Source organism: Corylus avellana, chromosome 9 (genome assembly GCF_965113065.1).
Source record: "Corylus avellana chromosome 9, dhCorAvel1.hap1.2, whole genome shotgun sequence".
In the NCBI taxonomy this organism is placed as follows: domain Eukaryota; kingdom Viridiplantae; phylum Streptophyta; class Magnoliopsida; order Fagales; family Betulaceae; genus Corylus; species Corylus avellana.
The window spans coordinates 16,337,944-16,365,341 of record NC_142498.1 but is presented as its reverse complement, the minus strand read 5'-3'; the positions used below and the strand labels follow the sequence as shown (position 1 = coordinate 16,365,341).

Below are 27,398 nucleotides of genomic sequence, written 5' to 3'. Positions count from 1 at the left end.
GGAAATCGGGAAACCGGAAACCGGAAAACCGGGACCCGGTTCCGGTTCCGGTTTCAAAAAAAAAAAAAACCGGGACCCCGGTTCCGGTCCCGGTTTTTGGCACCCGGTCAAAACCGGGAAAACCGGAACCGGGTATTAAATAATATATATATATATATATATATATATATATATATATATATATATATATATATATATATTTTAATTCTTTTACTCTTAGTATTACGCAATACTCAGTATATATATAAAACAATACTTTTTATTGTTTTAATGTTTTATTTATGTATCTAATTTAAAATTATGTTTAGGGTATTTTAAAAAATTTGAATTTTTATTTTTAAAGCTCATATAGGCAAAAACATTGATTATTTAGGATTTTTATGCTTTTTTAGGTTTATTTTTTAATTATTTGAAACAATCACAATAAAGCCTCTTTAATTTAGACAAAAAGATTAATAGTTTCTTTTTTAAATGAGCTAACTTATGAAAAAAATAATGGGCTTATTTTAGGCCCAATACCTAAAATAAGCCCCAAACACTAATTATTTTCAAAAACCGGGTACCGGACCGGGTAAAACCGGAACCGGCCGGGAACCGGGACCCCGGTTAACCGGGGTCCCGGTTCCGGTTCCGGTTTCCCAAAACCAAGAACCGGGGTACCCCGGTTCCGGTTCCGGTTTTGGCCAAAAACCGGGAAACCGGACCGGGTTGACACCCCTAATTGTGACTTTACTTGATGTAGAGAGCACAGCTTTAAACCTCAGGAATCTATAAAGCATATACCAAAACTTTATTAGAGTAATTTGTTATGAATAAAAAAACTGTTACATAAATATTTAATATGGTTTGAGAGTAAATATAATAATAAATACTGATATGATTAAATTAAAATATAAAATATCTTAGAAAAAAAAAAACGAGGAAAAAGAAACAGAGCAAAGTCGCATAAAATTGCCTGTTTGGGGGTGCGATTTTAAAAATTGCATTTTTAAAATCGTCACTTTTTAAAATAGCATAAACATTTGATAAAATATGTTAAAATCGCACAAAATTTTTTCACGATTTTAAAATCGCAATTTCAAACATTCCAAAATTGTAATTTGGTTTAAAAACGTAAATTATTTATTTAAAAACATACTCCCAAACGGGTGCAAAACCCCAATGCAAAAGCTGGCCATTTCGTAAATAACGGAAACCCAGAAGGGCAAAAGTCAGAGTGAGCAACTCTAACCGGACTTTTCAAAAACTGTTACTTTTACTAATCCTCTCTCCGCCCAACCTTTTCCTTTAGCCTGGCCTGCCATGTTATGATTATATTATTACATATTCTCCGGCCAGCCCCACTCGGCATTCTCTCTCTCTCTCTCAGCCACATAAACGCATTCATTCTGGCTTTTACTCAAACGGCGCACTAAATTTGAATTTGAAAAAGTGTTTTTGCGAGTTTTGGAGAGACGGAAATGGAGTCTCCGGCGACCGGGGAAACGACGAGGATCGCGGCGAGGACGTCCATGATGGAGTCGTTTAGGGGGTGCGGGCTGGCGGGGATGCGGATTGACAAGGAGGAGCTCCGGAGGACGCTCCTGATGCCGCAGTACCTACGGCTCGCCATGCGCGACTCCATTCGACTCAAGGACCCCGCCGCCGGCGAGGCCCGGCTCATCGAACGCGACCGAGACGTCGACGGCGAAGGCAAGAACGTGGAGCCGCCCCAGTCGCCGATGGTTGTCTTCATCAACCCGCTTAGCGGTGGCCGCCACGGCCCTATGCTCAAGGAGAGGCTCCAGCAGTTGATTGCCGAAGAACAGGTCTCAATTCCTTCTTTTTCTTCTTCTTCTTCTTCTTCTCTTACCAGAGATATTTTGCATGAAATGATGGTTTAGGGTTTTAGTTGCATTAAATAATTGTTTTCTGTTTTGGTAGTTTAGTTGGATTGTTTATGTGTTGATGAAAGCCTTATGCATTGGGGCTTGTGATGAATTGCGATGTTATCAAAGAAGGGCGGTGCTTGAGTGGTGGTTCTATGCAATGTTCGAATTTGATTAGTTTTGTGGGATTAATGAGTATGATTAAGGGTTTTTTTTTTTTTTTTTTTGGGCTGAGGAAACAGAGGGTTATTTTTTTTAATAAAGAAATAAAAAAGACACGTGAATCCGATATTTCATGTTGAATGAAAAAATAAAGAGCATAAAAATTTCATTGTTACTCATAAAGTCACCATTTTATTTTTTTATTTGTTTTTGGGTGTCTGGGTTAGACCACAACAAAACGGGGTATCCTGGATAGGGATTTAATGTTCTACACTTCATGTGAAGGTGAGATGAATAGTCTTCGTGAAACTGAAGGACTGTCATGGAAGCTTGATTAGCCTTGGTATGTGATTTATAAGTTTAAGGGCTTGTAGTTTGCTTCAAACATGTGGGCAATGTTGTATTATGGAACTTCTACAAAGACCACCTGCTTAGTTAGCAGCTTGCTCGTATGGTAGGTAACTTAGCCTTTTAATCTCCTCACACTGAAGTGACCTCTTAGCTGCTAAGTCGGGAGAATTTACATACTTCATATACATTTGGCAAAAGGTTGAAGATGATATTTCTAATTAGGTTGTTGAAACTAGTCTGTGCCCTAGACCCGTAAATCATACTTTCTAGGCCAGTGTCTATTTCAGGATGTCAGCCCTCTATGATATCTATTGATGGACAGTAAGGGTTGAGTACTTTGACTTAAAAACTTACTAGCGGATTGTTTAGTTTCCCTATTGGCTGATGGCTATTCCATCTGTCAAGGTGAGGCCCATATTTACTCTACAATGATATCATGATACAAGCTATTTGGTCCTCTGAAATTTTATTCTGCATATGCCTGTAAAAGCAACATTTTTAGCTACTATGTCAGACATGATAAGTTTTTAACTTTATGAATATCTTGAGAGGATTTGGGAACAAACTTGTGAAAATTTGAATGTTGTGGAGGGCAGAGAATAGGAAAATTTTTCTTCCAGCCATGCCCACAAGGCTTCTAACTACCAGGTTATGGAATCCAACAAATTCAGGATTTCCCTCTCAAGGTTAGGAAATGTTACTTTTACCTACAATTTACAATGTTGGTGCCTATGTTAATCTCTCTCTCTCTATATATGTGTGTGTGTGTGTGTGTGTGTGTGTGTGTGTATTTCTATCGATGTGCTTGAAATCACTTAAACAATATGCAGCTATAGTTTATGATTCTGCAACTTAAATGTAGGTTGGAAAGAAGTTATTTGCTTTAGGATTATTTTGTTTTTGGGGTGGGGAAGGCCTTTTTAATTTATTTCTATAATATTTTTCTGTTTGCTGTTTGGAAATTTGGTCTTCTGAGCTGGAAGTACTTTGTAGTGCAGGTTTTTGACCTACAAGATGTGAAGCCTAATGAATTTGTCCGATATGGATTAAAATGCCTAGAGATGCTGGCAGATCTTGGCGACTCTTGTGCCAGAGAGACTCGTGAAAAGATGAGGGTTATGGTATGTTCCCTCATGAAACTCATTTTTGCATATTGGTCTGCAGTATGTTACTCAGCTGCGTTTCCTCCATCTACCTATAAGGAAATGATAATAGTGGCATTTGGTGAATGTGCCAAACTATATTCATGTCCAATGTAAGAGATAGAGATTCTTGAGCAGGTTGCTGGAGGTGATGGTACAGTTGGTTGGGTGCTAGGAAGTCTTGGAGAACTCAAGAAACAGGGTAGAGAGCCATTTCCTCCTGTAGGAATCCTTCCGCTTGGTACTGGGAATGACCTATCAAGAAGTTTTGGTTGGGTAAGCTTCCTTGTGCTATGAATTTTTTTGAGTTTGCCAAGTGATGACTTGCCTGTTGAACCGTGCGCTTGAATGTTTTCATCACAGGGTGGTTCATTTCCTTTTGCATGGAAATCAGCCGTCAAAAAATCTCTCCACAAGGCTAGTACAGGTCCAATCTGCCATTTGGATAGGTGACCTTTCTCTTATTTGGTAACAGTTTGTACCATTCTCTGAATTTTAGGTTGGGAATGCCGATTACTTTTTCTAATCATTGGTAGTAATTGACAGTTGTTGAAGTTATATGCCTTAGATTACAATTCTTCAGGGGAACCTTTTGTATACTTCTTGGATAGATGAGGTTTCTCTTCTCTTTCAAACAAAATTCTTACTAGTTATTATTATTATTTTTTTTTAAAAAATATAGTTTGAGAAGTTGAATAAGGTTAATACCTTGAGACCTGGGGTTTAAGCATGATGGCTTTTGGCTTAGCTTTGAAGCTTATAATCCTTAATGTTTCTGCATTATTATCTGATGAATTCATTGGGCAGTGCTGCAAGGCTTTCCCACTTTAGAAGAATGCGAGGTCCCGTTAGCAAATGAGTTGAAATGTTAAAGATGTCAATATGAGTAATGAGTTTCAGCCATCTGAATTTATATTTTTGCAACATTTTTAAAGGTTACATAATCAAAAGAATTCAGTTGAAGTTATCATTATTTTATCGCGCAACTCAGATTAAGTACTTGTTGTAAATTTATTACATAAAAAGAATATTAAAGAAGTGAACAATTTATTCTTAATTTTCATTTTTCTTAAAATTACTAAAAGCAAGTAAATATTAGGTGGCGGATTCTGGATTTGTTTTAATACGCAAGCAAGTTTGCTCCTGTATATGCCCTTTCTAGTTGTATGACTAGCATGTGATGAACAAATTGACAAAGGTACATAAAATGTAATTGTAGATTTCTGGTCTATAAGTGATTGTTTAATTATTTTGGAAATTAACGATAATATCTCTTATATTTTCTAAAATATCTTCTCTGCTGTTTTATGTTTTAAATAGTTCTGTCCCTTGCCCATGCAAATACGCTTATTATGATAATCTAGTTTTGCTAGGGTTCCTTTTTTACGGTCGCCCTTGTTTTTGGTAAAACTACTGTTTTATGATGGCTTATTCATGTGACTAGCAGTTATGGAAAGTCTCTTTTTGGTGGTGCAGTTGGCATATTCGGCTGTCAATGCCAGCTGGTGAAGTTGTTGATCCACCTCACTCTCTGAAGCTTACAGAAGAGAGTGCTCTCGATGAGGTTGCTGTTCTAGTTACTTCACATTATACTATTTTCGCTGACATATACAAAATCTCATCTATATTTATTATGTTTTGCTTCTTCTGGAATATGTTTAGATTGTGATATGTTAGCTACCAACGTATATTTATTATTATTATTATTTTTTTAATTTTAATTTTCTAAATGTTCTTGATTAAATTTGAGAATCTTGCATTGAAAAATTTGTTATGGTAGATGCTCACTAGTGGTGTAGACTGTGATTCTTGATTGTGAAAATTAATTCAAAAGATGTATGATTTTTCTTGTCTTGAGTTGTTATTATGTCTATATTACATATAAAGACAAAAATTTTGAAGAATGAAATTCTTTTGGGTGGAAAAATTGCTGAGAGTTTGTTTTGAACTCAACTTCAATGACACTGTTGTTGTCACTCCCAGCCTGGCTTGTTTTGGGGTATTTGGCTGTGCTCAACTTAAACTAACAATTTTTTTACTTACAAAAAAAAAGAAGAATTTTTTTTTTTTACAAGCATTAAGGAACTATTTTTGTAGTCTTTTATGATTAAAAAATCGGCTTTGCTATTAAAGGGGAGAGATAAGATGGGAGCTGCTTTAGATACTTGATAATATCAATGATTAAACTCAAAATATGATATGAGCAATTGTGCATAGCTGATCCAGGATATTAATGATGATGGGTAAGCTGCAAAAAGCACCATTGAATTTCAACTGCTTAAGCTGCCGTGTACAAAAGTTTGTTTTATTTGAAAGCTAGCTTATTTCCAGTCTGCCTCTTATTCGCTAGCATTGTGTATGAACTGTGAAATTCGAGTTTGTAGTGAATATGTTTCCACTTATTTATGTAGCATTAATATTATTATTATTGATCTAAACAAGAGATTTTGAAAACATAGGACACTCGATGCATATAAGACAAAACCTCTTTAAATCTAACTTAAAAAACAACAATTATTAGTTAGATAAACAGTAAGTGTCATATCATGATTTAAGGAAAACGCTAATTCCATTTGCGTTAGTTCCGAGAAGGACTAGTCACTATTGGAACTTCGTAGTGTCTTCATAATGTGGGACTTGCAACATGCCCATACAATGTCTTCACAATCCACCTCCTCAATGTGAGACTTAATCTTCACAATCTTCTTCACTCAAATACCTGATGTCTTTGTTAAGACCTTTGTTGCGATGTAGTGCCTTGCATTACATGATGTTACTTGGTTGGTTCTAATATCATTTGTCATAATCTAAAGAAAGCACTGGCTACGTTTAAGCTATATCCCAAAAGGACTAGTCACTATTGGAGTTCTATGAAATTACTTATATGGCCATTTCCACCTGATATACACCCATTGTGACATTTAGCACATGTTCATGTAACGCCTTGCAATAGTGGTTAGTCCTTTTGAGGTATAGGGATAATGCAACCAACGCTTGCTTTCTTTTGGAAGTCGCATATCAATTCCAGTTTTTGGCAACAAGTGTTATATTAGAAGGTGATCCTAATATCTTATGCTGAAGGTTTTTCTAATGTATTTGTCTTGGGCAGTCAGATTAGCATAGATATGTTAGGCGACTCCAATGCATATGCCCATGCAACACCTTCACAATAGTGACAAGTCATTTTGGAGTATAGCACATATGTGGTGGCACATATGTGGCAAGCACTTTTCTTGGGTCGTGATACATTAATTCTGGTTTAGCCACAAGTGTTGCATCAAAGGGAAATTTTGATATCATATACTGGGAAAGGCTTTTCTATTGCATTTATCTTGAGCAGTCAGATTAAGTTCTTTATTTTTATATGTTGTTGTTTTTTTTTCTTTTTCTTTTTTTTTTTTTTTAAATTTTTTAATTTAATTCTTCTGGGTAGAATTATTGGTTAATGTTTATTTGACCATTACTTGTTTATTTTGTTTTTGGAAATGAACGAGTCAGGGCATTCTTAACATTTCTTTGGCTGTAAGTAATAGATCCTGGTCGAAAGGAATAGTCACTACATGTGCAGTTGAATAGTATATGTCTCATATGATCTTGATGGATGTGTCATATGTTTCTAATGCATCTTTATTGTTGATTGAGACTCTTCGCTTTTATATTATCTTGTTAGGCAAGATATTTGTTTTGTTAATGGTGAAAACTTTCTTGTGACTGCAGGGTTTGGAAGTTGAGAGGCAGTTGCCTGAGAAAGCGACTTGCTATGAAGGAGTCTTTTATAATTACTTTAGCATTGGTATATTTAATAGTTGAATTTAAATTGATTTATATATGCAATTTGACTTGGTGGTAGATGGTAAATTATGATATATGGCTATGTCTCAGCTTATTACCTGGTATTAAATATAAATTTTAAACGCTCACTTGTGGGGGTATGGGGGGTAATTAAAATGGTCAACCTAAATAAAGCTTTTGCATGCCTAGCTAATGTCTTACTGGTGTTCATGTGCACCTCTATGTCCATCTTGATTCCTTTTGGTTCTTCACCAAGAAACTAAACTTCGTGAAATCACCATGTTTAATTAAGAATGATTGATTTATTGCATCTGCTGCAGACTTTGTTTAAAAACCATTTTGTCTATGGGAATAGATTAATCTAAGCCTCATTGCCATTATTTTGGGTACTAAACATATTCAGTCAAAGGAGAATGGTGTTATATGCACATACACGTGTGCATGAAAACAAAAAAAAAAAAAAAACTTGCAAGAGTAAGAAGAACTTTGTTTGTAAATTGCCAAAAGTTTCTTTCTTTGTTTGTAAATCCTTGGCCTCAATGGCAGCCATTTGAGATTCTTTCCTTTTTTATTCATCTTTGTGAACATTCTTGTACTTGATCATTTTGTCATACAGGAATGGACGCCCAAGTTGCTTATGGCTTCCACCATTTACGCAATGAAAAACCTTACCTTGCACAAGGTCCAATTACAAATAAGGTCTGGTTGAATCTCTTGATTGCTTTATTCCTGAGTTGCATATTTGCTGAGGTGTTATACCATTGAAAATAGAGTTTAGAATTGCTTAAAGTCCCTTACTTGCTCTGGATCATCATTCTTTAGAGTTTGGTATTACAGAAAGCCCCTTAATTGATCTGGTTCAACATTCTTTGCTATCTCTAGGTTGGTATATTATATCTGCTACCTGACATATGGGAATTATTTGTTGGTCTTGTCTAGAATCCTAATAAAATTTGAAAATCGGGGCATGGGAAGTAGCTTATAATCTTAATCGTCTTCCTGAGAAAACGTGTTGCTCATGAATAATATTGGTTCCAACTTAAATCGACATTATTGGAATATTTGGATATGAAACAGTGGTTCATCCTAAGTGCTACCTGATTAATTTTGTTTTCCTTCCAGCTTTCAGGAATTTGTTCCGTTGTAAAAATTTGGAGCTTGGTTGAATGAGGATAAGCTGAGTCAGATAAATGTTTTAATAAGAAAACAAATATGGGTCAACTGTTGAAATTGTAAACGTTTCGTAAGCCGCATGTTCTCAAACTTAAAGGAACTCCTCCCTCTGTAAAATTCCAAATAGAATCTCTTCAGGTGGAAGAAAGTTTCAGAGATGCACTAGAAAACAGAACAGCCATGATAATATAATAGGCTGGTTGAAGTGGTATAATTAGATATCAGTGCTTAGGTTTCTTCAATTGAAGCTTCCTTTTATGTTTTGAATATCATATACAAATTAATTCAGAGAACTGTAGACTTATTTTATTGATCATGTTGCTATCGTTGTTGTTCTGATGCAATTAGTTTTTGTTATAATTATCATAGACCTGGCTTTCAGTTGCATACCAAAATCTGATTGTATTAGGTATTTAGGTCATACTAACACAAGATGGTGATTTATCCATCTGTTATTACAGCTGATCTACTCTGGTTACAGTTGCACTCAAGGTTGGTTCTTCACACCTTGCTCCAGCACTCCAAGTTTAAGGTCAGATTTCTCGCAACTGAAATTGTTTGTATTTATTCTGATTGTTTTCTTTGCTTGTTACTTTTTGTTAAAGTAAACAATCTTTTTTTCGATGAGTAAAAAGTGAACAAAATATTTGTTGTGAGCAAGTGGGATTCCATTTTGATTTGATTGCAGTGCATATTTGCTGACCTCATATTATTAGAAATGTAATCAAACAGAGTACATATATTTCTGTCCTAATTGAGATGAAATCATCCTCGACTTTGTGGATGAGCAGAAGTATAATGGTCTCAACTGGTTTGCAACCTGTAACACGGGCTTACATTCCAGTATATGTTCTCAACTTGTAGCTTGAACTACTTAAAGCCAAATCACTTATTGAATGCTCAAAATTCAAGGTAGTTCTGAGAAAAATATACATGCTAACCCTGTTCCTTTTAGTTCTGTTAGGAAATTACCTTGGCTGTGCCAGTCAACAAATATGGTATTGTATTATTTGTCTAAATTAGTATCAATCTCCTTATAGGAATTTTTGTGGCAGGTCAGTTTATTCTGCTGTAAAAGGTTTGCATTATAAAGATTTCATTAATCAAATATAGCTTTAGTTTTTTTTTTTCCCCCTAAATGAGTATCAATCTCCTTATAGGAATTTCTGCGATTGGTTAATTGTCCTGATTATGGTGAGATAATTTCTCTTGTCGCCTTATTGTGACGTAAAGAGGTTTGCATTGTAAAGTTGTTAACAATAAGATTGTGTTAATAGGACTATGTTTTTTGCCCTGACAATTACCATTTGCTATGGTGATATGTATTAACAGAAAGAAAAAAGAAAAGAAAAGAAATATTTGAAAACCTTTTCTCCTTGTAGGGGCCTAAAGAACATTTTAAGGATGCATGTGAAAAAGGTCAATTGCTCAGAATGGGAGCAGATTCCAGTCCCCTCAAGGTAGAGTTTTAATGGTATAACTTTTGCTTGACTTGTACTCGATATTTGATAATCAGAATTTTACTTGGATGCATCAGTTTCAATTGTTGCTATCCTCTAATTGTGGTCCCTTCTCTTTCTGACTTGAAGCTATACTGTTGAATTTAGATTGATATAAGACTTGTATCAGAGTAGGATGCCCTTGCCTTTTTGTTTGTTGTTTTACTTTATTTCTCCTAACATTGTTAGTTGTTTCCTGTCAGTGTAAGGGCAATTGTGGCTTTAAATCTTCATAACTATGGAAGTGGAAGAAATCCTTGGGGTAATTTGAAGCCGGAGTATTTGGATAAGGTATTATATAAATGTGCTTGAGATGACATACGTTGCTTATTATAATCTTCAATAATGCATACACATTTATATGTTGTATTTTTCCTGTCATAATAGTTTACTTGTGCATTTGTGTATTTTTGATTTTGCACTGATTGAAAAGATGTTTTAGCATCCATGTTTTTTGTTTTAGTAGGTTTAAGTGTTTCATGTTGGAGTTTGCATATTGAATGGATGCCAGAGAGAATATGTTGCTTATCAGATCTTCTGTTTCTCTACTGCTTGGTCTTTGTTACTCTGAATTCCAAGTTTGGTCAATAGTCAGATAGGCTACTAGTGTTGGTGGAAGTATACTTGTCTGAATGTCTGTTCCAAGTGTTGGATGCTTACCTTGATTTTTTTTTTTGGGGCTACTAGTGTTGGTGGAAGTTTACTTGATTGAATTTCTGTTCCAAATGTTGGATGCTTACCTTGATTTTCTTTTTGGGCTTATTCTCAGAGAGGCTTTGTTGAGGCTCATGCTGATGACGGCCTACTAGAAATATTTGGTTTAAAGCAAGGATGGCACGCATCATTTGTTATGGTTGAGCTCATCTCTGCCAAACACATTGCTCAGGTACTGCATCTAATTCAGAATTGTTTATTGTTTATGCTATTATGTCAAGTTTTGACCATCCAAATGCCAATGTACAGTCTAAGAATCTGGCACTAGTCAGGGTGTTTGTTGTATTGTTATGTTACTGTGACACAATTTTGAACAATTTGATTCATGGGATATGTACCTAGATATTTACTTTCCATAGTTAGAGCAGAGCTGCTGAGATTGTATCCCTTCCCTTGTTCATGTTTCTTCTCTTTTTCCTAAATTGTCAGGGTGCTTTAGAATTTGTTAACCAAATGTCGTATTTTCTAGTAAAATGCTCTCCTTAGGTTCAAGTAATTAGATATGTGTCAATGCTCTGTGTCTTTAATCTAGCCTCACATTTCACATTTATTCTTTTCTGTCTGGTATAAAAGAGATCAAAGCTTATGTGTCTCTTTACCGTCATGTTGATTTCATCCTGCAAGTTTTAAAGGTGGAGCTGTAAAATTTGGACCTGGACCTTTGATGTAAGAAACAGGTTGAGATTTAGCATATTTATATCGATGTTGGGTGCAGATTTTAGTTCTGCTGAGTGATTTTAAGACCAAGTAGTTTGGTTTCTGAATTAGTTCTCAATTTTAGATCCAGGAAATGTTGATTTGAGGATCATGAAGATCTGAATGTTGCTCCCAGTATCTGCTTCTAATTTCAAATAATTAGAGTTTTGCATGATAAACCTACGATATTGTTAAAGTATTAATTAAATAAATAAATTCATCATTTCATATCAGTTTGAGTTTTTGGGATAAATGGTGATTGAACTTGGTATCAAAGCAGTAAATTCCTTGCCCCAATCGAGAAAAACACAGGAATACTGGGCTGTACGGTAGCTAACATCAGCATAGGGAAAACATTTTGGCTGCTTTGTCAAGCATGACAGTGGCTTTTTATAGTCGTTTGTCTTTCTTCCCTAGGGCATTTCGTTGGGTGCCATGGGTGAAGTAGTGAAGACCCACTATCTGTCAAATGCAGGTAACGAGCGGTGGAGATTTGTGGATGAGACGTGAGAACTGGCTATTTTGGTTGAATCCATCGATCAAGACATTGTTTTCTTGGTTATTCGGCTAGTTCTGAGTGTTTTTTGAGGATTTGGAGTTTCTAGAGTTTCAACTAGTGGAATGTGAGCTTTGTTAGAGCGGCGCAAGATTGGAAGGTTGATGTCTTTGCTTCTTTTTACTAGGTGTTGCACTCAGGTAGACTGAGAAGAGGACGTGAAGATCAGCTGCGGTGGGCTTCTTTGAAAAAAAGTTTGTTTAAGGTCAAATCCATCTTTTGCTCGATGGTTTCTCCTATAGGGAGTCGCTTCCCCCCGGAAGAGTGTTTGGCGGACACAGCTCCTTCGAGGGCGACAACTTTTGCATTGTCGGCGGCTCTAGCCACGATCCTCACCTTGGATAATCTTAGAAGGTGGCACATCATTGTGATAGACATATGTATTTGTAAGAGGAATGGGGAGTTGGTTGATCACCTTCTTCTCTAGTGCGATTGGCTTCCGCCATTTGGAGTGCCTTTTCTAGTCATTTCGGGATGTCAGGTTATGCCTAGAAGTGTTGTTGATATGCTTAACTGTTGGTGGTCCTATGGCATCCCTAGAGTGCTGCAATGTAGAAAATGGTGCTTACGTGCCTCTTCTGGGGTGTATAGAAGGAAATGAATGATTGGTGTTTTGAGGACAAAGAGCGGATGTTGGGGGAAATTTTATCTTTGTTCTATAAAACTTTGTATTTATGGATGGCAGCGTATGTGTCTCCTCTGTTGATTAGTTTTAGTGATTTCCTTGTTTGATTTTATATACTTTCGGTGTACTTAGGGGTGCCTTGTGCTTTTTATGAGATTAGTTTATTACTTATCAAAAAAAAAAAAAAAAACTGTTTTTGATAAAGCCCCACGAACTGATAATTGTGACACTTGAGTCCATCAAACTACTATTTTGTTGCATTTAAGCCACTTCGTTAGAATTTGCTGTTTGTTTGGATGGAAAAGTGGTCACATGCCACACGAGACCACTTTTCTATCGTCATGACTATAATACACTTCAGTTTTTTTAAACCAAAATAATAAAAAACTTAGAAAAAAAAAAGGAAAAAAGAAAAGAAAGGTAAAACGCGAAAGGAGGTTGAACCACCCCCACGCAAGTTTAAGGTGGGAGTGGCTCAGCCAACCCCCATAGCTAGGGGTGGCCAGCGAGCCACCCTCAGAGTTGGCTGGGGGTGGTTCACAGCCACCCCCAACTCACTAGGGCTGGCAACAAGCCACCCCCATGGTGGCTTGCACGCGCGCCCCCCCCGGTGCCCACGAGCCACCCTCAACCACCCCCATTTCCATTTCCTTTTCTACCCTTGATTTAAATTTTATAATACATATTTGGATGATATGGATATGCCTATTGCGCAACCAAATGGGTTAGATCTTGTACTCAACACCCTATATCTAACTTTATACCCTATCAACTTCTTTTACCTTCGTATCCAAATTGTCTTCCATGTCTATTTCTTAAAATTTACAAGAGGCAATTAGTGATCTAAAGTGGAGGGAAGTGATGCCAAAAGAGATGGGAGCTAGTCAAGTTGCCTAGTGGGAAAAAGGCGGTTGTATGCAAATGGGAGTTTACGGTAAAGCATAAGGCTGATGGGTTAGCAGAAAGATGTAAGGCGCGATTGGGAGCAAAAGGCTTTACTCAAACTTATGAGATAATAGACTACTTTCTTTGGTAGCAAACTTAGATTTGCCACTTCAGCAACTTGATGTGAAGAATGCATTCCTTAATGGGAATCTAGAGGAAGAAGTATACATGAAACTTTCTCTTGGTCTGCAACTCTTCTTAACTAGGGGTAAAGTGTGTGAATTGAAGAAAGCCCTATATGGACTAAAACAATCTTCAAGGGTGTGGTTTGAGAGATTATCCCGAGCTATGAAGAGATTTGGCTACAAATAAAGTCATGCGAATCATACATTGTTTTTCAAACATTTATCATAGGGAAAGGTAATTGCATTAATTATTTATGTAAATGATATCGTGTTGACTGGAAATGAGAATGAGGAAATATAGAGATTGAAGAAATATTTGGCAAGTGAACTTAAGAAAAAACTTCAACCATTTAAAATATTTTCTAGGTATTGGAGTAGCAAGATCGAGACATATTGTCTTCCTCTCCTAGTGGAAATATATTCTTGATCTACTCAACGAAACAAGGATGCTCGGTTGTAAGGATGTTGTCAATCTCAGTAGAGCATAATAAAAAGTTAGAAGAAAGTAGTGAGAGTCCTCTAGTGGATAAAGGCAGGTTCCAACGATTAGTTGGTAGGTTAAGATATTTGTTGCACACTTGTCAGGACATTGCCTATGTAGTTAGTGTAGAGAGTAAGTTTATGCATTCACCCCAGGAGCTTCATATGGAAGCTATTTACAAAATAGTTCAATATTTGAAATCTTCACCAGGGAAAGGATTGTAGTTTGCCCGACATGATTACCTAAATTTAGAAGCTTATACAAACGCTGATTGGGCTGGATTAGTTACAGATAAAAGATTTACTTTAGGATATTGTACTCTTGTGGGAGGAAATCTAGTTACCTGGCGTAGTAAGATACAATCAGTGGTTGCTAGATTTAGTGGAGAAGCTGAATTCCAAGCCATAGCCCATGAGTTGTGTGAGATATTATGGTTTAAGATTCTATTGAAAGAATTTTGATATGATTATAAGGACTTGTGAGATTATACTGTGACAACAAGGCTGTGGTTAATATTTCTCATAATCCAGTTCAATATGATTGAGCTAAACATATTGAAATTGATAGATATTTTATGAAGGAAATGTCGCTTGTGGGGTTGATTTGTACACCTTATGTGAAGATAGGGGAGGAACTTGTGAATATATTGACGAAAGGAGTGTTCAGTAATGTTTATCATTCAGCCTTGAGCAAACTGGGCAATTTTTGTGTCAGCTTGAGGGGGAGTGTTGAAGATATGTGGTTGATTCGATTCTGATATGATTTCCTTGATTTGATTTTCGTATATTTCTCATTTATTGCATTCTCCTTATGATTTGTATTTTCCACATTAGACTGTATAGCTCCTCTTTATAAACTCATGTAATTGTATTAGTATGATCATAAATCGAATGGGGAACAAAAGTAGGGGAAGAAACGATCTTAGTTTCCTCTCAACTTCTTGAAGGAGTTCCTGGCTCCTGCCCTATTTTAGAAGCTTGGAGAGCTCATTGTATGATTTAATGGTGTTTTCCATATACTGGGAAGTCGAGGTTAGGGGACTTGATTTTCTGGCTTTTATGTTTCTCATCCTCTACTTGTTGGTTTGAAGCAGTCATTATATATATGAATCTATTCCTTGGTAAGGTAATTCATAATTGCTCATTTGAAATTAGAGCTTTCAAAGTGCTAAATGTTTGCCATTCTAATGATTCTTGAAGCCTTTTAGTTAAATATTAGTGCTAATTAATTAAGTTTTATCTGATATCTTCCAGGCTGCAGCTATTCGATTGGAAATTAGAGGTGGAGAGTGGACAGATGCATATCTGCAGATGGATGGGGAACCATGGAAACAGCCACTGAGCAAGGACTATTCAACGTTTGTGGAAATTAAAAAGGTTCCTTTTCAATCAGTTATGGTTACTGGAGAGTGATATCAACGTCTAGGATTTATGTAAAGCAGGTGTATTACCTGATTACTTGTAAAGTACAATTATGTGCATCAGTTACGATGTATTTGTTGTATCAAATCCATTGTTAGTCAAAATCTCATATATAGGTGTTTTTTTTTTTTTTTTTTTTTCTTCTTCTTAAGTGTGAAGAGAGTAGCTTACTATTTAGAAGGGGAGTGGCTGGCTACCAGGTTTATTGGTGCTTCAATGAATAATTCAGGATCGGCAAATAAGTGTTGAGGGGATTGTTCTCTTGTATAATAATTATTTAGAACATGGTGATTAGTTTACGGCGTTCACTACCTGAATGTGCTTTGTTGTTTTTTACTCACATCTTTGAGTTGCAATGACTCTTTTGATGGATTAGATTGTGGCTCAATGTGTCTTGGTTCCTGAGCCTTTAGTATTTTCTTCTTTTAGGGGTGGAGCATGTTGTTAGGGATGATGCCCTAAAGCTCATTTCATTTATATAATATTTTTGGTTTATTAGTAAAATTGTTTGCTTATGAGATTTATTAGAATGTTGGGCATATCATTATGCATGTGTGTGACATTTGTGCGTATGTAGTCCTTAAGTTATATTGTAAATGGTTTGGGTGTGTTAATGAGATTGTCACACAAAAAATATAACCCATATTAATACATTGCGACTTATAAATCTTAGATCATAGCCAAGAATGAAATTGAGCATTCCTTTTATAAAGAATATGATGTATCACTTAGATCATAGTCAAGAATGAAATTGAGCATTCCTTTTATAAAAAATATGATGTGTCAATCATGATGACCTATCATGGAAGTATGAGATTTTTTATTGATATGTTGGTGTGGTTACTATGCACTGAATTGGATTATGTGAGCTGTTACTTTATAAACTATTGTCAATTGAATAATTGGAACATATGACTGCTTATAGCACTAACTCTCAATTCTGAGAGGAATGTGGATTCAAATGTGAAGTTTTAAGATTATATGAAATATCAGACTGATGTAAATTTAGTGAGAATAATAAATTTTAAATCTAGGGCCTAAGTATTAGATGAGCTTGCAGACAAGCATCTCGGTGGTCCTCATATAACACATCGTTTGTACGCTCTTCAGACGTCATTACAGATGAGTTTCTCGGGAATTTTTTCACCACTATGCCTTGATCAAATTGATTCCAAAATAATTTGCATCCATAATTATTTTGTCACTGAATTAGTCAATTCAAAAACTTAATAGAAAGTAAGGGAGCTTTTTTAATAAGCGTACGATTTAAAAGGCTAAACTGCAATTTTAACGGGAAATTGTGATTTTACTAAACGCTTAACTACGTTTTAAAAATAGCATTTTCAAATTGAAATTTTTAAAATCGTAAACCCAAATAGACCCTAAGATAGTGGTTGCTACTTGTTATACACACTAAGTTCAAAATCTCGCTCATCAATATGTAATGCCGTCTTATCATAGAACTAGTATCTCAAACTCATGCAGTAAGACTACCATAGTGTATAAATTAGATCAAAAGGGAAAAAGTCGTTAGTGTTGTGGAGAAAATAAATAACTAATAGTGAACCTTTCTATTGGTACCTTGGAAATATATAAAAATAGGAATGTATTCTTTGACGCAGCCCATAAGAAAAACAATGTAGCACTATAGCACACAAAACCCCGTAAGTTTCATCTAACAAACACAGAAAAATAGAATAGAAACAAGCCACTTTGAGAAGAAAAGAAGAAAAAGATGGGCTGAGTTGCACAACCAAAAAAAGAAAATTTTCAGGAGTCTCACCACGCAAGAAAAATCTAATTTGCAAATTTCTCTTTATTCATTATTCTTAACACTTACAGCTAACAAGTGTAATATTTTAGAAGAAGGGATTCTCTTATTTCACAATATGTCTTTTGCTTAGAAAGAGTATAGCATATAGACTTGAGAAGAGGGAGGACATCCCATGAATTAAGGCTCAAATCATGCATAGTCAGCCTTTTTGACTTCTGAGATTCACTACACAATAAATCAAGGCCCTCAAGCTAAAACGGCTTGAAGTATGTAATACGTTTTAGCTTGAAATTCAAAATATAAATGCATACTTTTATAAATAAAAAGATGAACAAGAAAATGCGTTAAAAGCTTCAGTTTCAATGGAAAATTTGCCAAAATCAGCAATTGACAGTTGAATCTTGCCGTAAACCACTATGGGTGGTTGGATGTCGTTGCAACACACCAAGGGGCAGTTGAATCTCACCAAGGAGAAATCGGATCTCGCAGCAAATTATCAAGGGACGGTCGGATCTCGCCGCAAATACCAAGGGGTGGTTGAATCTCACCACAAAACCACTAATGGACGATTAGATTTCACAACAAATTGCATTTTGCCCAAATTCACGGTTAGATTTGAAAGTAGCCAAATATATGGCTCTTAGAGTTTATTGTTAAACTAAAGGAAGCGACAGCAAAAAAAACAAGAATCAATAAATTCTCCACAACCCATTCAAGATATGTGGCTCCCCACCAAAGATTCTGGACAACACTTTAGATGCACCATTTTTTCAAATAGAGCATCACGTGGGTCACTAGCCTACACGGGCTGTGCAGCAATTAAAGAAAAAACCAAGATCGTAAGGTGTTAACCAAATCGCTCCGATACCATGTAAGATTTTAGAAGAAGAAGGGATTCTCAGCTTATTTCACATTATGTCTTTTGCTTACAAAGAGTCTATTATATAGATTTGAGAAGAGGGGGCACATCCCATGAATCAAGGCCCAAATCATGTAGAGTACTTGTGAGATTTACTTCACAATAAATCTAGAATTTATAAATTTGTTCCTTTAACAACAAGCCCTCATGTGACCCTAGGTCACTTATTCTTGCACCGCACGTGCCTATTACAAAAAAAAAAAAAAAACTTGCAAATTCTTGCTTATTAAAAGAAAAATCCATCTAACTTTGTAATGGAGAAATTTGAACAAGCACGAATCACATATGATATCTTGCTCATGGGTGTGTATTTGTATCCATGATGGCTGAGATTCCATGTGGGGGGGGGGGGGAGGGGGGGGGGGGGGGGGGGGTGGGGTGTGGGGACAGCATCTCAAAAGAGCTCACCAAGACAATGTATGTAACAAATTATATCCTGGCGATATTCGTGATTGACAACTTCTTGGCGATGGGTCTTAAACAACGCGACAAAGCGTTGAAAGAACTTCTTGCCGATGGGTTCGAAGCAATGCCTTGAACATTCTGCTCCAGCCTTACGAGCTCTGGCTCTATGTTCTTTAACTTCAAGTTTGGTAGGTTTGGTCTGTAACTCAACATAAGCAATGCATAAGTAAAACTGATATTTGGCACATGACATCATTGAGGAGGGTGCTGTTATATGTTGACATTTTTCAAGTGCACTTTCAGAGCAACGACGTCTGTGATCATAGCCATCTTGAGAGGATTGATGAATATGAAAAGTGGGAAAAAGAGATCGAGGAAGGAGTAAAGATTGGCCCGAGCTTTAAATATTGTAAGGATCATCAACTCCATTACCAAAAACATAGTTTTTCCCAAAGATTTCATAGCAATGTTTACTAATACCACTTACAAAATTTTCTTGTTTGGAAGTTGAATAGAGAAATGAAACAATATATAAGGATTTGACCTTGTCGCAATATTACAATTGGTATCTTTTGAAAAATGGTATTTTAGTTTGGCTTTTGACATTTACTTTAAAGTACATTTCTTTAAATTTAAAGAAAAAAAAAAAACTTCTTTATTCATACAAATCTTCTTATTTGTAAATTTTGTTTAACGATTATGGCTTTTGAAATATAATATTCCAGTTAAGCAATTTGTTGGTTCAAGTGATATGTTTTGGTTAAAGACAAAAGGTTTCACAAGATTATTTATGAGTAACACTGGCTTGATGAGGGACCTAAAAGAAAAGATATTATTGGCTTAAATATATCCGTAACTCTGTCTCTCTGATGTTTATTACGCAAAAATATTTTAATTGTAATTAATTCCACTAAATAATTGTGATTGCACTCCAATAAATATTTTTTGATGAAACAATTAATCAATTTGACGTACTTAACGTTGACTTATGATTTTTCCATGAAACATTTTGTAGTAGAATTAAGGCTAAGGATACTGCTACTTAATTTTCTACTTCTTTATCTTTGAGTCACTGATTTTATGTTATTCTCGTACTTGTGCAAATTACATGTATATATTTTGGTATGCCAACCAAAATGTTTCGGTCAAAGACTCTGAGAATAATATCTATAAAATCTAAAACAACAGGAAATTTCTCATTACTTTGTTTTCTGACAAATGATTTGGATTCTCTCTTGGAAAAAGCTTTCCCACAATATTTCATGTGATCACCCAAGGTATTGAGGTTATTTTGACCGATGATAGGTCTCACTCTTTGATATATCACGTTAAACTAATGATTAAGTGATTAAATTTATTCCATTGATTATATGAAATTATTTTTATTCTTCAATAATGTGTTTTCTAGTTTAAATTATAACATGTATAGAAAGAATTGCTAGAATTAAATATGGTTAACCATTGATGTGCAGATCGTGGTGAAGTTAATACCCTACTTTCTCTCTCTCTCTCTCTCTCTCTCTCTCTCTCATATATTTACTCTTTTTATTTCCGTTTATTTTATGCACTTTAAATTAACACAAACAAATCATTCTCTTTTGAATTACGTTAATTTTAATTTTTCAAATTTTGATAATAAAACCCCTGCAGTCCTTGAGGATCGACACCCTCAATATAGCCCCTATCCTACGGGATTCGTACTATTGCGAGTGGTACTTTTATAATTGATATTTTTTGTCACAAAAATACCACATCAGCTACTTCTAGGAGCGGGTTTCAGTTCTTTCTTTCCCTTTTCTTTTTAGTTTTATTTTAATTATGTGTAACTAACTCTTAAGGAGGACTAGATTGAAGCCCTAATTATGTTTATTTAATATTTCAATATTGGCGCCTTTGTGATAATCATATTGTGTTGCTTAACTTGATTAATTCATGTTTTCTTGAATTCCTCATATGTATGTGATTGGCCATTATATGCATGTGGTATAGACTAGTTAATTAAATTAATTTGGGTGATCGAGTAATGAGTTTAGTAAGAGTAACAAAAGAAATCCACACCGGATTTTTGGGTTAATCAACATGGGGAACTGGGAGTATACACCCATGCCCTATGCCTCATGTGTTTATTGATTTTCACAAATTTATACTTTCTTAAAGAACAACTTAGTAAACACTCATGCTAAATCCTTTAAGAAAGAAAAGAATTAGAGTAGATACCCATACCTAATTCGTTGCTTAGGGAAATCAATAGCTTAAGGAGTAGGTACACCCATACCCTTAGGTTGGCAAATATTAAGTATTCATAATATGATTGGATCATTGGTATATTGTTATATTATTTAAGTATGATTAGTGGTGGATATCAAAGCACTTGCCTTTACCTTTTCATTTATCTTTATATCTTTTTATTTCCTTTTCACAATATCAATTTAATGACAATTTGATATTTTTTAATCAATTCTAAATAAAATTAACAATCCTTGTGGGATCGATCTTGCACTTGCTGGACTATACTATCGTTTGATCTTGTGCACATGCGAGTAAAACGAACCAAGTATTTGCCTATTAATTTAGTTGGGTATTTGGCATAACACGAATTAGATAATAAATAGTCCTCAAGAGGTAACTCAATCGGCTAGGAACCGCGCCTCATGAAACGATGATCACTAGTTCGAATCCCCCCTCCCCCTCTTGTGCGGACATGCCAAAAAAACAAAAAAAATTAGATAATAAATAGACTTTTATATATACATATCTATTCATTCCTTCTACAAGAGATATATGCATAAAAACATATATATGGATGGATCTTCAGCTCTGGAGGTATGTGCCCCGAGGTAATTTTCCTTGCATTGTATCTTTATTTGCATTTTTTTGTGCGTGTGGATATATGTTTTTTTGTTAAAGAGGAGTACATACGAAATTAAAAAAAAAAAGAAAAAGATTTTTTTTTTCTTTTCAATAATTGGATGATCTTGAGTAGTTCTCCCTATGATCAATACCAGGTGAAGGCTCGATGACATTAGGGCATGCTAGGGCATGTACCCTAGGTTTACTTATCTCAATGCCAAGTGAAGAGGGATCTTTCTGGTCAAAATGTTTTGCCATTGCAAGCAATTTGCACCAAAAGGAGCTCTCGTGAGTATTGCTGGTGCTCAAAGTAGGCCAATGTGAGTGAAGGAACTTGAACAAATAAACCAGGAGTGAAGAGGTGGAAGCCGCTGCTGTGATGATGAAGAGGCCCCCGAAGCTGTACAAACCAAGACTAGGGCTATCTGAAGAGATTGTTGCCCCTTGATCTTCACAATGAGTTTTACTTGAAAAGTACTTCCCCTCAATTCCTCGAAATTTGTCTTTATCTTCGGTCACATTCAAGATTGCCCTTGAAATGTAAGGAACTAAAGGAGATCCTTGTGGGAAGGCCTGAACATACACACACGGGAAACACAATATATAATAGCATTTCAAAGAAATAGAAAAATATATAGATTTATGATCATAAGAATTATATTATGTTTAGATCCAATCACCAAATCGTATAATCATAACCATCCAAAAATTAATAGTCATAATCTGACTGCTCCAAGCTTTGATGCTTCGTATACATGCTAAATGTCAAGTCCACCATCAAGGCGCCCTATGGACTATACCACGCACACGAACGTCTAGTGGTTAAGGTTGTATTAGAGCATACACACAAGTGCATATACCGAAACAAACTTAATGTCTACAAAAATTTGTTTATTTTATGGCATTCTTTTAAAGTTTAAGAGAGAGAGAGAGAGAGAGAGAGACTCACAAAACCAAATCCATCGGTTTTGTAGGTGGGTCCAACCATTGTGTACTTAGAGCAATGCTTTGCAAGAAAGAGCTTAATGTAAGGGATTTCATCAAAAATAGCTGCAACCCTTTCTCTTGACAGTGCTTCATGATACTGCTCAGGAGTTATATAAGCCTTCAACTTGGACTCATGGAAATTCAACTGTTTTGTTAGAAGCTCTTTAACAAAGGAATCCTGTTGATATCCAACAAAATATCCCCTCTCTTGTATCTCTTTTACATCAACAAATGAAGGCTGCAATCTCTGTACCGTTAACATTGAGGTTAAGCTTGCTGTATAACTTTGTGTCAGGATGAGTACCGCGAAAAACCATATGATCATCACAAATCTTGACCAATTGTTTACCACTTTCTCCCCTGGTAACCATTAAAACATTAAAATGTTTTCAATTATTATTATCATCAAATTGAATAATGAAAGGCAAAATCTTTGATGGGGTTGAAGAAAGTTTACTGTGAGCAAAGACTAGTGTAGAGAAGGAGAACCAGAATATGGTGCCAAGTTGCTGCTCTGGGGGGCCTCTAAACTCACCGTTTATACGGTGTTCAAGAACCCATATCACTAAACCTGTAAAGACGAATGCTGCAGTGGTTGCTAACCAAAGATCCAAGCTTAGGGGCTTCAAGAAAATCCAAAAGTTGTTCCTCTCATTATCTTTCATTAAAACCACCATTGACACGCCTGATTCTGAATATGGCAAAGTAAAATCAACATATGTGGAGCGATTTGCCACAATTGTTGTGTCTCCAACCACAGCATCATACTTCTGCATTTTGACAGGGGGTGGTCGATCATCAATTTATGAACTTTGACAAAATAACAAAAAAATTGAAAGGTGTTCAATTTGATACCATGTTAAATCACCACTAATTTCAAGTTGCTTTTGAGATTAATGGTGATTTAATATGCTATCAAAGCTAAAGGTGATGCGTTTGAAATTTAACTCTATCATTCACCTCTCATCAATTCAATTAAACATTTTAAGTATTGGGCATCACTAGCTTTTTAAGAGGAAGTTTGAGCGACATACATGTGAGGTGGGTGTTAAACTAGTATTGATTAATTAAATGATTAAATTTACTTTTTCTAATAAGCTTAAACTTTTGAATTAAATAATAATAATAATAATAATACTATTAAATATATACATATAACCACATCTTATATTACAACACTAATTAATTGACACAAGTTTTTATCACAAAAAAAAGAAAGAAAAAGCATACCTTGAGTTTAATTTGGTAAAGAAGCGTATTGTAGGCCCTATCCTTGTTCACAAAGGGAACAAACTCATAAGGAAGAGGGAATGGTAATGCATCTAGTACAGCAAGGAACACGTCATGGGAGAACCCTGATACTGTAGGTTTATCAGTACGATTATGCCGTTCCACTTTCAGAAATTCAAAAAAACCTCGTCTCACCGGAACTCCGATCCTCAGCTTTGTCGGCTGATCTGTCGTGTCTCCCGGCCAAATAGGCTGCTTAAGTAATTTAGCCTTTAAAATTGGGCGTGCCACTTCACCAGTATCATTCAATTCTTGTGAAAGCCCTCTTGGTGTCCAGTATCCAATAACTCTCTCGGATTTTCCTATGATATTGATTATTTCAAAGGCTGAAGGTTCCAACTGCCTTTTGACTAAATGGAAATTCCCACTAAGGCCTTGAAATTTGGTAATTTGAATTGTATTACGGAGCGTTGGACCCATTTCAGAAATGCCTAAAGCTGCAAGATCAACATTACTTTGGGAAGCATTTTGCTTCAAGAACTTGGAACGCACAATGCCAGCCTTCTCCACTGCCATAGCCAAAGCCCAAACTGTATCATATGCCCACAATCCAAAGAGGTTTAGTCCAGTACTCTTATTGTTTTGTTTGCTTGATGTTAAATTTCTTTTCAATCTTCTTTTGAAATCTTCCAATTTTTCTGACTTGGGTATGTGTGGCCGAAGTCCCAATACACCTGTTAGAATATAAATTAAATAATTAAATTAATAATTTTTTATCAATTTAAGAATTTGGAATAATTGTTGATTTAATGTGGTATCAGGAAAAAAATGTTTTGTCTCTAAAAAAAGGACAAAGATTTTGAACATTTTCTTCGTCATTCACCTCCCAAGAACCTCCCAAGAAAAAGTGTTAGAATGTAAATTAAATTATTAAATTAAGGATAAACTTCACTTACCTCCTAAATTGTCACCCATTTTGCAATGTCCCACATAAAGTTCAAAATCTCTCAATTTAGTGTATCGAACTTTTAATTTTCTTCAATGTTTTCCCTCCGTTAAGATTTTCCATTAAATCCCAACAAAATTCCCAAAATACCCCCTTTTTTTTTTTTTTTTGCAAAAATACTTAAAATTTGTGCAAAAATTGAGGCATGGGTATTTTTGTAAATACCGTTAAATTCAAACCAACACCTTAATCTTCACAATTTTTTTTTTCCCTAAAACAAATGGGGATATTTTGAGAATTTCAACAACCCTCAGTTAGGAGTAAACCGAAAATCATAAGGGATTGGTGATATTGAAAACAATTGAAACATGGATACACTAAATTGAGAGAAATTGAACTTTACGAAGACATTGTAAAAGTTGTGACAATTTAGGTGGGTTAAGTGAAATTTTTCCTTAAATTAATTAACTATTTCCTATCACTTAAGTTTATGAGATAAACGGTGATCTAACAATACCTTGCATTGAGTACATGACCTTTGAGCCCATAGGATCTAGCAAAGATGATAACCCTGCCGTGATGATCCATCCATACCCTTCCTTCATCATTCCGGCATTGTTTGCTTGTACAAAGAGCTTGGAGCCAAGTGAAGCAGTCATGTGCACAATGAATATTCTTGTACGAGATTTTTGTTTTAACATGTTAAGCTCCTTACTGATTTCCCTAGTGCTAGAAGATGAAGGAATGACACTTCTGTTAGGCACCCGAACGTCAATCTCTTGGAAAGCTTCTAGCAAATATGGAATTAAGCCATTGCCATATTCTGTGTCTTCATAAATCGGGACAATTTCCCGCCAACCGTAGGCACGGACAATGTCTGCTATGGCTTTTACCTGTGCGCGGTCATCTTGTGCTGTGCGAATGAAAAGCGGGTTTTGGGATGGAGAAAGACAGGGGCTTGTGGCTGAGAAGGAAATGATGGGAACTTGAGCTTTTCTTCCGAGTTGAATCACAAACTTAGCTTGTGCTGACGTTTGAGGTCCTATGATGGCCTGCACTTCTTCATTCTTGATTAAATCCAGTGCTGGAAATTGAAATTTTACTGGAGATAGTCAATAACAATAATAACAACAACCAAAACAATGTGGTATAGATATGATGCTCAGAGCAAACCAGAAGCTAGATTGGAACTTGAACTGGAGACCAGCTCGTTCTGAGCAGATGGTAGACATTCAAAGCAGCTTGTATTTGGTGAAAATTGGGGAGAAGGATAAGCCCAATTAAGTGGGTGGTCTCGAGGTTTGGAATTTATGATCTAGTACTTCAGAATCTTGGAATGCACTTAGAGAAAATCTATAACACTCCAATCCCATATTGAGAAGAAATGAATAGCGCACATAAATCGACTAGTTCTATGTACATAACTTACTAGATGAAAATAGACTTCATAAGTGATTTTAGTGAAGCACTAATTAAGTGAGTGGTCTCAAGGTTTGAAATTTATTATAGTTCACACCCGTCTTATATTGGGAAAGGTGAGTAGCCAAAATAGAGTCGGTAGTCTATAAGAGATGTTCATAAGTACTAAGTCCCACATACCTAGTCTTTTTAGGTTGATGTAGACATGACTAGTTTTTTTTTTTTTTTTTTTTTTTTTTTTTGGGTCATTACAAAAGTAGCGTCTAGTGGCTTGGTTTCAACTGATCTAGTTTCTCTAGCTATTGCAAAGCATACATGCCTTTATCTCTTCTTCTGTGGCTTCAGCAAACAAGTGTGGAGTTATGTAGTGAAGAAGGGAAATAAAATGAATCCTCCAATAAGCTTGGATGATGTAATCTCTTTGGGGTTGCAGCAGTACTACTAGTACTGGGGGAAGAAAAACTTGTAGGCTAATTAATCTGTGCAGGTTAGATTTTGGATCAACAATCTATAATTTGTGGAGAAACATGAATTAAATTAAATTAGACATGGTGGTCATCCTAAAAGAGAAGAACAAATTCTGCAGAAAATCCAATGGGATATTGGTTAAAGGAAAATTCCAAAATAAAGCAGGAAATGAAGAAATATTTTGTAACTTGGGTATTGACAAGGGGATTCTGGTGTAGTTTTCCTTTTGTTTGTAGTTTTTTTTATACATCCAAAAAAAGATTATTAAAAAATAAAAAATTAAAAAATTAAAAAAGGAAGAAAACATAAAGACCATGTAGAATGATAATATTATGATAAATTAATTACCTCAGATTTTTTACTTTTCCGTACGTACCTGCAGATGCTGCAGCGACGACGTCATCCCCAGAATCCTTGGTGGAAAGAGCGAGTCGTGTAGTATAATTATCATTCTCTTCATAAAAATCTGAGAGCGCCATGGACATATAAAGCTCTGCCATTCCTCCTACTGGAGACTTCAAATCAAGAACTACGCCCACTCTCACTGATATGACATCTTTTGCGGCCATGGCCATCCTGAGGGCGAGCAAGAAGAGAAAGGAGAGCAAAGAGAGGAGCAGCTTATGGTTTGCCATTGTCAGGATAAAGCTTGCTAGCTAGCGGGCTAAGTTATTATTTATTCTTTTTTTTGGATCATTGAGTAAATTTTGTAGCACACAAACAGACACAATACAAGAGGGCTAAGTTATTTAAGCCATGCCGTCAGAAACGAACAATGGAGCTTCACGACAAAAGGATTTTTTTTTCCCTCAAGAAAGACTGTAAAGACTTCAAGTCTTCGCTATAAGAC

General features: G+C 35.6%; 2 protein-coding genes across 2 annotated transcripts; one reads left to right on the top strand and one right to left on the bottom strand.

The window, feature by feature from the left end:
* Positions 1-1,266: 1,266 nt before the first annotated feature.
* Positions 1,267-15,925, top strand: LOC132190296 (diacylglycerol kinase 7). The gene is made up of 12 exons (XM_059605242.2): positions 1,267-1,808; positions 3,380-3,502; positions 3,662-3,799; positions 3,887-3,972; positions 5,000-5,087; positions 7,241-7,316; positions 7,932-8,014; positions 8,950-9,020; positions 9,871-9,948; positions 10,191-10,278; positions 10,757-10,873; positions 15,383-15,925. Exons 1-12 carry the CDS (start codon positions 1,461-1,463, stop codon positions 15,539-15,541), a joined length of 1,455 nt encoding a protein of 484 aa, XP_059461225.2. The 5' UTR covers positions 1,267-1,460; the 3' UTR covers positions 15,542-15,925.
* Positions 15,926-21,363: 5,438 nt separating this feature from the next.
* LOC132189743 (glutamate receptor 2.8) lies at positions 21,364-27,198 on the bottom strand. Its single transcript, XM_059604523.2, has 6 exons — positions 26,925-27,198; positions 25,179-25,745; positions 23,716-24,449; positions 22,943-23,255; positions 22,448-22,845; positions 21,364-22,071 (listed from the first exon to the last, which is right to left on the bottom strand). Exons 1-6 carry the CDS (start codon positions 27,181-27,183, stop codon positions 21,607-21,609), a joined length of 2,736 nt encoding a protein of 911 aa, XP_059460506.2. The 5' UTR covers positions 27,184-27,198; the 3' UTR covers positions 21,364-21,606.
* Positions 27,199-27,398: the final 200 nt, after the last annotated feature.

Bases quoted from the DNA above. Each gene is read 5' to 3' on its own strand.
- LOC132190296 (XM_059605242.2), top strand. From the start codon at position 1,461: ATGGAGTCTCCGGCGACCGGGGAAACGACGAGGATCGCGGCGAGGACG. The intron at 3,800-3,886 runs GTAAGCTTCCTT...TTTTCATCACAG, and splicing joins TATCAAGAAGTTTTGGTTGG to GGTGGTTCATTTCCTTTTGC. The intron at 9,021-9,870 runs GTCAGATTTCTC...TTCTCCTTGTAG, and splicing joins TCCAGCACTCCAAGTTTAAG to GGGCCTAAAGAACATTTTAA.
- LOC132189743 (XM_059604523.2), bottom strand. From the start codon at position 27,183: ATGGCAAACCATAAGCTGCTCCTCTCTTTGCTCTCCTTTCTCTTCTTG. The intron at 25,746-26,924 runs GTACGTACGGAA...TTCAATTTCCAG, and splicing joins CGTCGCTGCAGCATCTGCAG to CACTGGATTTAATCAAGAAT. The intron at 22,072-22,447 runs GTGAGTCTCTCT...GTGTATGTTCAG, and splicing joins AAACCGATGGATTTGGTTTT to GCCTTCCCACAAGGATCTCC.